The sequence below is a fragment of the Petaurus breviceps genome, unplaced genomic scaffold (assembly GCF_028583685.1).
Source record: "Petaurus breviceps papuanus isolate PSGF00001 unplaced genomic scaffold, PetGlider_PUasm1.0 689, whole genome shotgun sequence".
NCBI lineage: Eukaryota > Metazoa > Chordata > Mammalia > Diprotodontia > Petauridae > Petaurus > Petaurus breviceps.
Genome location: NW_027186458.1, coordinates 1138213 through 1147244, shown reverse-complemented (window position 1 = coordinate 1147244; position 9032 = coordinate 1138213). Strand labels below are relative to the sequence as shown.

Sequence of the window (9032 nt, the reverse complement as noted above, 5' to 3'; positions counted from 1 at the left end):
TCTCTCTCTCTCTCTCTCTCTCTCTCTCTCTCTCTCTCTCTCTCCCTTCCTTTCCTCCCCCTCGCCACAATCTAACCCAGCACAGTGAGATTGCTTCCATTGTGAGAGGTCAGGACGGAAGCCAAGTCATTACACCAAGTTGGTCAGTAACAGGACAATCTCCCTCCAAAGGATTTTCATTGTTATGCTTGTTTGAAATACCAAGCTTTGCCTCCCCACCCCTAGGGTTCCTTCCATTGGGCAAAGCACACAACGTTTCGGATTCCGGGTTGTGGGAGTTCATGTATATAATCTGACAGCTAAAAAATAGGGAGACACAGATGGGACTCCTTGCCCTTCCTTAGGAGAAAGGCTGCTTCTGCAGGCCCAGGTAACCAGCACCTTGGACAGCGCTGGGCGGCCCCAGGTGACCTGGCAGGTGACACACATCTAAAGTCCCGCTATACACAGGATGATGGACAGCAACTTCCTTGCGGTGGTCAGGGAACGGGCAGGAAACAGTTAACGCATATCTGCAGGCAGCATTCCCAGATGAGCTTTGCCTAATTCCCCCTCCCTCCCCCACCAGAGCCCCCTCGGCTTCTTTTCTTTCTTCCCCGGAATTATGATCATTCGAGCATCCTAACGGCGCCCCCCTTGCCCCAACCGCTAAAGTTATTTCTCTACAAAACTGACCCACCCCCATCTTCTCGCCGGCAAGCCCTTTTGGTTGCTCCGACGCCTGCCAAGAGTTGGGAAAAAAAAAATCAAGCCGAAAGAAAAGAAATCACCCCCTTCGTCTTCCCTCCGCCTCCTGCGGCTCCCACCCCTCCAGAAAGCTGCCTGGATGAGCGTGCAGGCTATCCAATCGGCAGCCCCAGGAAGGAATGTGAGGCGGGGCTGAGGTTAGGGTCGGTCCAATGGTACTGGACCGGGGCGGGCTGGGGAGCTGGCCCGAAGCTAGAGCAGAGGAGAGAAGTGGAGAGCGCCGATCAATGAGGGGCGAGCGAGCAAAGTTTGTGCTGCTCTCTCTCTCTCCTCTCTTTCTTGGTACCGGTGTCCGTGTCTGTCACTCTCTCTCCCTCCTCGACGTTGGTGTGCATGCACCTTGAGTGTGCGTCCGTGCGTGTGTGCGTGTGTAAGTGCAACAGAGGGGGAGAGGGGGGCAGCCCCGGGGGTTCCAAAGGGAACCCTTCAGAAAGAGGTGGGAGCGACAGCCGCGGAGCTGACAGCCGCCCTGTGCGCCCAGCGAGCGTAGCTGGAGAGAGAACTGGGCAGAGGCAGGCCGGCCAGTCTCCAGGGCCGGCGGATTACAAAGTGCTACTAAGTGACCCCTGGAGGATCAGTCCAGCACTCCAAGCCAAGGAAGCCCGAGGCCAGGACGGCCTCCCTGGGCATGGTGAGGGAAGGGCCAGGGGTTAGTCAACCCCAGTCTTGGCCCGACTCCGCCCAGCTTGTGAGGAAAGAGAGACGTGCGCTCTCCTTGGAGGGACAAGTGATGGGCACACAGACGCCCCAACCCAGGTGAAAAAAAAAATGCCACTGGCTCCTGGCCACAGAGCCCCAAGAGAGGCGGCGGCGCCGTGGGGGACTGAGCCGAGCTGGGTGCCCGGAGCTAGAACCCGGGCCAAGGAAGCCTAGAACACCGCGTTGGAGCTGTCGCTGCCAGAAAGCTCGGCTCCCGCCGCCGCCTCCCAGCTTTCTGGGGCAGCATCCCGGGACCCTGCTTTGGGGAAGTTGGACTCAGAGAGAGGCGATTAGCACCCCTTTCTTTTCCCCTCCTGTCTTCTGCTCATGCGTTTTTCCTCCACCTCCTTCTCTCCTTTGGAAGCGTGAAACTTGAAGCTTTGGAGAGGGCGGACTACATTCAGCGTCTCCTCCAATACTGTGAGTACAGACATCTCCCCCTAATTCCCCTCTCGTCCAGGGACTGCAGACTCTTTGGATTAAAAACAAAAGGGAAAAGGGGAAAACAAAACAGCCAACTACAGGGCTTGCGGAACTTTCTTGGAGCTTACCAAGACCCAGTCCTGCCCTGCGGGATGCCCGGGTTCTCCTCACGTCCCCTGTGCAACATGCACAGGACTGTCTCTCCAGATCCCTTAAGCTTTTTGCAGATGGGGTTTGCTTTTCCCGGATTTACAGCGCCTTGAGAGAGATTGCCTTGCTCTCCTCCGAGAGAGTGGTTGGATTTATTATTGTTTATTGTCATTGTTGTTAGGGGAGGAGGAAGTAATTTCACTTCTCTAGGTGTGCTTTCTGCTGGCTCTCGGTCTGCAGGCTCCACCGTTCTTATCAACATGCCCCTGTGCGCCCCCGGGGCTCGGGGCCGCTGGGGGCTCTTGCTAACCTCCTTACCTCCGATTGCCCCCCTCGTTCTGGGGCTGCTGTGGGCTCTGCCAGGCCAGGCTGCAGGGAGCGCCGGCACCGAGCAGCGCCAGATTTTCCAGGTGCTGGAGGAACAGCCCCCTGGCACTCTGGTGGGCACCATCCAGACGCGGCCGGGTTTCACCTACCGGCTGAGCGAAAGCCACGCCTTGTTCACCATCAACTCCAGCACCGGGGCTCTGCACACCACGGCCACCATAGACCGCGAGAGCCTTGCCAGCGACGTTATAAACCTGGTGGTTCTGTCCAGCGCTCCCACCTACCCCACCGAAGTGCGAGTGCTGGTGCGGGATCTTAACGACAATGCGCCGGTCTTCCCCGAGCCTTCCATCGTGGTCACCTTTAAGGAGGACAGCAACAGCGGGCGCCAGGTCATCTTGGACACAGCCACCGACGCGGACATCGGCTCCAACGGCGTAGACCACCGCTCCTACCGAATCGTGGGCGGCAACGAAGCCGGGCGCTTCCGCCTCGACATCACCCTCAACCCGAGTGGCGAGGGGGCCTTCCTGCACCTAGTGTCCAGGGGCGGCCTGGACCGTGAGGCCACCGCCCACTACCAGCTGCTGGTGGAGGTGGAGGACAAGGGCGAACCCAAGCGGCGGGGCTACCTTCAAGTGAATGTGACCGTACAAGACATCAACGACAACCCCCCGGTGTTCGGCAGCTCCCACTACCAGGCTGGAGTGCCCGAGGACGCGGCGGTGGGCTCCAGCGTCCTGCGGGTCTCCGCGGCCGATGCGGACGAGGGCACCAACGCCGATATCCGCTACCAGCTACAGGAGGACGGGGGTCCCTTCCACATGGATCCCGAGACCGGGCTAATCACGGTGCGGGAGCCCCTGGACTACGAGGCCCGGCGCCAGTATTCGCTCACCTTGCAGGCACACGACCGGGGCGTGCCGTCGCTCACCGGCCGGGCGGAGGCGCTCATCCAGCTCCTGGACGTGAACGACAACGATCCGGTGGTCAAGTTCCGCTATTTCCCCGCCACGTCGCGCTTCGCCTCGGTGGACGAGAACGCGCAGGTGGGCACTGTGGTGGCCCTGCTCACTGTCACCGACGCCGATTCCCCTGCGGCCAACGGCAACATTTCGGTGCAGATCCTGGGCGGCAACGAGCAACGCCACTTTGAGGTGCAGCGTAGCAAGGTGCCGAACCTGAGTCTCATCAAGGTGGCAAGCGCCCTGGACCGAGAGCGCATCCCCTCCTACAACCTGACCGTGTCAGTGTCGGACAACCACGGGGCGCCCCCTGGGGCTGTGGCCCGCTCCTCCGTGGCCAGCCTGGTGATCTTTGTTAACGACATCAATGACCACCCTCCCGTCTTCTCCCAGCTGGTCTATCGAGTGAACCTGAGTGAAGAGGCGCCCCCTGGCAGCTATGTCAGTGGTGTTTCTGCCACGGATGGTGACTCAGGGCTCAATGCCAACCTTCGCTATAGCATCATCTCTGGCAACGAGCTGGACTGGTTCCACATCAGTGACCACAGTGGTCTGGTGACCACTGCTGCTGCTGGGGGCCTGGACAGAGAGAGGGCCTCCCAGGTGGTCTTGAACATTAGTGCCAGGGACCAGGGCGTCCACCCCAAAGTATCCTATGCGCAACTGGTAGTTACTGTCCTGGACGTGAATGATGAAAGGCCAAAGTTCAGCCAGGAAGCAGGCTATGAGGTGTCTGTGGCTGAGAATGCCCCTGCAGGGACAGATTTGTTGGTCATAGAGGCATCAGATGGGGACCTAGGTGACAATGGGACTGTCCGATTCTCCTTACAGGAGTCTGAGAATGAACAGAGGTCCTTCCGTCTGGATCCTGTGTCTGGAAGACTCAGCACCATCTCCTCTTTGGACAGAGAAGAGCAGGCTTTCTACTCCCTGTTGGTCCTGGCTGTAGATCTCGGTTCTCCTCCCCAGTCTTCCCTGACCCGGGTCAATGTGAGTCTCTTGGATGTGAATGATAACAGCCCTGTGTTTTATCCAGTCCAGTACTTTGCTCATATCCAGGAGAATGAGCCAGCTGGCAGTTACATCACCACTGTGTCTGCCAGTGACCCAGACTCAGGCCCCAATGGGACTGTCAAGTACAGCATATCAGCTGGAGATACATCTCGTTTCCAGATCCATAGCCACACTGGAGTAATTTCCACAAGGATGGTCTTGGACAGAGAGGAGAAGACAGCTTATCAGCTGCAAGTTGTGGCTACAGATGGGGGGCACCTGCACTCCCCCAACCAGGCCATTGTGACCATCACTGTGCTGGACACTCAAGACAATCCCCCTGTCTTCACTCAGGCAATCTATAGCTTTGTGGTCTTTGAGAATGTGGCCTTGGGATACCATGTGGGAAGTGTTTCTGCATCTACCATGGATCTTAACACCAACATCACTTATGTGATTACCACTGGAGACCAGAAAGGGGTCTTTTCAATCAACCAGATCACAGGGCATCTGACTACAGCCAGCATCATTGACCGGGAAGAGCAATCTTTTTATCAACTAAAAGTGGTAGCCAGTGGGGGCATGGTGACAGGAGAAACCATAGTGAACATCACAGTCAAGGACTTGAATGACAATGCCCCCCATTTTCTCCAAGCAGTGGAATGGGTGAATGTGGTTGAGAACTGGCAGGCAGGACATAGTATATTTCAGGCCAAAGCCTTGGACCCTGATGAAGGGGTCAATGGCATGGTTCTCTACAGCCTCAAACAAAATCCCAAGAACCTGTTCACCATCGATGAAAAAAATGGCAACATCAGTTTGCTCCGTCCTTTGGATGTGCATGCTGGTTCCTACCAGGTAGAGATCCTGGCCTTGGATAGGGGGGTCCCACAGCTTTCCTCCAGCTTCATTTTAACTGTCTCTGTCCATGATGTCAACGACAATCCTCCTGTATTTGATCAACTCTCCTATGAGGTGACCCTTTCTGAGGCACAGCCTGTTAACTCCCTGTTCTTCAAGGTGCAAGCTTCTGACCAGGACTCGGGAGCCAATGGTGAAATTGCCTACAGCATAGCAGAAGGAAACACGGGGAATGCATTTGGCATTTTCCCTGACGGTCAGCTGTATGTAAAAAGTGAACTGGACCGAGAGCTTCAAGATAGGTATGTCTTACTGGTGGTTGCTTCTGACCGAGCAGTGGAGCCTCTAAGTGCCACTGTGAACGTGACTGTAATTTTGGAAGATGTAAATGATAACAGGCCACTGTTTAACAGCACTAATTATGTATTTTACTTTGAAGAGGAGCAGAGGGGTGGGTCATTCGTGGGGAGGATAAACGCTATTGATAAAGACTTTGGGCCAAATGGTGAGGTGAGGTATTCATTTGAGACCATGCAGCCTGATTTTGAATTGAATGCCATCAGTGGGGAAATCACCAGCACTCACCAGTTTGACAGGGAGTCCCTCATGAGGCAGAGAGGAGCTGCCGTGTTTAGCTTCACAGTGATGGCATCTGATCAAGGCCTCCCCAAACCGCTCAAGGATCAGGCAACAGTACAGGTGTACATGAAGGATATCAATGACAATGCTCCCAAATTTTTAAAAGACTTTTACCAAGCCACCATATCAGAACTGGCTCCCAACCTGACCCAAGTTTTACGTGTATCTGCCTCCGATGTAGATGAAGGCAGCAATGGATTAATTCACTATTCTGTGGTCAAGGGAAATGAAGAGAAGATGTTTGCTGTAGATAGTGCCACTGGGCAGGTGACACTAGCCGGTCAATTGGACCATGAAGCCACAGCTTCTTATTCTCTTTTAATTCAAGCAGTGGATTCTGGGACAGTTTCCCTCAATTCAACATGTACCTTAAGTATTGATATTTTGGATGAAAATGACAACACACCTTCTTTTCCCAAGTCTACCCTGTTTGTGGATGTTCTGGAAAACATGAGAATTGGTGAGCTTGTAACCTCCGTCACAGCCACAGATTCGGATTCAGGGGACAATGCTGACATCCATTACAGCATCACTGGGACTAACAACCATGGCACCTTCAGCATCAGTTCAAATACTGGTGGCATTTTTCTTGCCAAAAAACTGGACTTTGAAACGCAGCCTTTGTACAAGTTGAACATCACAGCAAAAGATCAAGGGAGACCCCCTCGGTCATCTACAATGTCAGTGGTTATCCACGTACGGGATTTCAATGACAATCCTCCTACCTTCCCTCCCGGAGACATTTTTAAATCTATTACTGAGAACCTTCCCATCGGCAGCTCTGTTATTTCTGTGACGGCTCGTGACCCTGATGCTGACATTAATGGGCAACTAACCTATGCCATCATTCAGCAGATGCCAAGAGGTAACCATTTTGGCATAGATGAAGTCAAAGGGACCATATACACCAATGCTGAAATTGACAGGGAATTTGCTAACCTCTTTGAATTAACCGTAAAAGCCAGTGATCAAGCTGTGCCCATTGAAACTCGGCGATTTGCTTTGAAAAATGTGACTATTTTGGTTACAGATCTTAATGACAATGTCCCTATGTTTATATCCCAAAATGCCCTGGCTGCAGACCCTTCAGTGGTGATTGGCTCCATCCTTACAACCATTGTGGCTGCTGACCCAGATGAAGGGGCTAATGGAGAAGTGGAGTATGAGATAATCAATGGTGACACAGAGACTTTTATGGTGGATAGGTATAGTGGAGACCTAAGGGTGTCCTCAGCCCTGGTGCCTTCTCAACTGATCTACAGCCTCATTATTTCAGCCACAGATCTTGGTCCTGAAAGAAGGAAGTCAACCACTGAAATGACAATCATTCTTCAGGGCCTTGATGGGCCTGTTTTTACTCAACCCAAATATATAACTATTTTGAAGGAAGGGGAGCCCATTGGTACCAATGTCATCTCCATTGAAGCGGCCAGCCCTAGAGGATCTGACGCCCCAGTGGAGTACTACATCGTTGCAGTGCGGTGTCAGGAAAAAGCTGCTGGCCGCCTCTTTACCATTGGACGTCACACAGGCATCATCCAGACTGCTGCCATCCTTGACCGGGAGCAAGGAGCAAACCTCTACTTGGTGGATGTTTATGCCATTGAAAAGTCAACTGTCTTCCCTAGAACCCAGAGAGCTGAGGTAAGTATTTTGTCCATTTTGTGCGTTCATTGCTCATATGTTGGTTTTCTACATAAATCACTTGTTTTATGTCCTTTTTCCCCTGTAACCATATGCCTTTTTTAGGCTTCCTTAGAATTTTTAGAGAACACAGCAGACACGTAACAAAGCAGGCATGCTTTGCTGCAACAGTGTTCTCATTGGTTATTGTTATTTTCTAAGTAGTTGTTTGAGAAGAGGTTTTAATTGTGGTCAAATAAAGAGCTTTAGATAGTACTGGATGGCCCTTTGCTAGAGAATTTGTAGGGGCCATAGCATACCTGTTCAGGTAAGGGCTAGACAGCCTCAAAGTACCTTTTTAAAAGAGATTTTAAGATTCTGTAATGATACAAATCCCAATCAAAGGAGACTTTCTTGTTTGTTTCACTTCTTTTCATATCTTAAGTATTAAAATATATTTAATTTATTGGTCGAATGCCAAATCCAGTTCTTTGACAATCTCAGAAGAGAGAAAACATAGCAGCAAAGGGTCAATGAAAAACACATAATGTCTAAATTCTTAAATTTTTCTGTCTCCTAAATATGCTAGGATGTAAGCCAGGGCACCTTTGGACATGACAGTGGTGTACTGATAGAAACTGAAAAAAGTTCATACGGAGTTAATATTACTACTATCAGTCAGGTAACTAACTTATTTCTACCATTTGGAACATCAAACCATGATCCTTTTCTCCAAACTGGCCTGGTGAAAGCTCTGGACCCCTTCTCAGATTGATGTTTTTAAATGCATACATATGCATTTTATAACATTAATAATTTATAAACATTATGCATGTACATATATACATACAAGTATGTAAAGCTTTTTAAATGTGTACATACATATACATATATATGTGTACATATACATATACATATATATATGTATATGTACACATACACATTCCACAAGTTCCTGGGCCCCAGTTAAGAATCCCTGGTCCAAATGAATAATTTTCACATTTTTATCAGGTGGACCCACTAGATGACAGATAGTCATTGTCAGTCAGAAGACTTCCCTTTTGAAATAGGGTAGATTTCTACAGGTTGGCATCCATCAGACTTGATGTAGTTTTATTGAGGGGACTGTCATCGTGCAACATGACAGGCAAGACTATGGTTTCAAAAGTTGTGTTACCAACGTAAACATAGTTGACTGAGATTAGTTTCCTGAGATGCCTCTATTATGTTTTCCATTGCCCTGAGATTATTGGCCATCTTTTTCCTTTCCTCATGAACGGCGGTGCGTCATGTGTCACGAATGAACAAAAATATGTGTTTGCCTCTTGAGACACCTAGAATTGTGTCCCTGCTGTTCCATGTGTTAGCAACTAAGAAGTGCTGCTTCCTTATTATTGACTACAAGTATAGCGTGCTTGAATTCCACTGGAAATAACTCAGACCACTACCTCTCATAGGTTCTCTTCTCATCTTTCCTCATATTTTTATAATTAGAATTTGTGTACTTTGAGTTGGAAGTGGTATAGGCCATCTAGAAAATACTCAACAATTGAGAGGGGTGTGTGTGTGTGTGTGTGTGTGTGTGTGTGTGTGTGTGTGTGTGTG

At 50.9% G+C, this 9032-nt stretch overlaps 1 protein-coding gene across 2 annotated transcripts in view; it reads left to right on the top strand.

The window, feature by feature from the left end:
* Positions 1-877: 877 nt before the first annotated feature.
* The window catches only part of FAT4 (FAT atypical cadherin 4), a 236793-nt gene continuing 228638 nt past the window's right edge, over positions 878-9032 (top strand). Inside the window, exon 1 of one of the 2 annotated variants that reach the window (XM_069104858.1) lies at positions 878-7448. In XM_069104858.1, coding sequence (XP_068960959.1) covers positions 2280-7448 — 5169 coding nt within the window. In that variant the 5' untranslated portion in view covers positions 878-2279. The remainder of the gene's footprint in view (positions 7449-9032) is intronic. The other variant, XM_069104857.1, reaches the window with a different exon arrangement.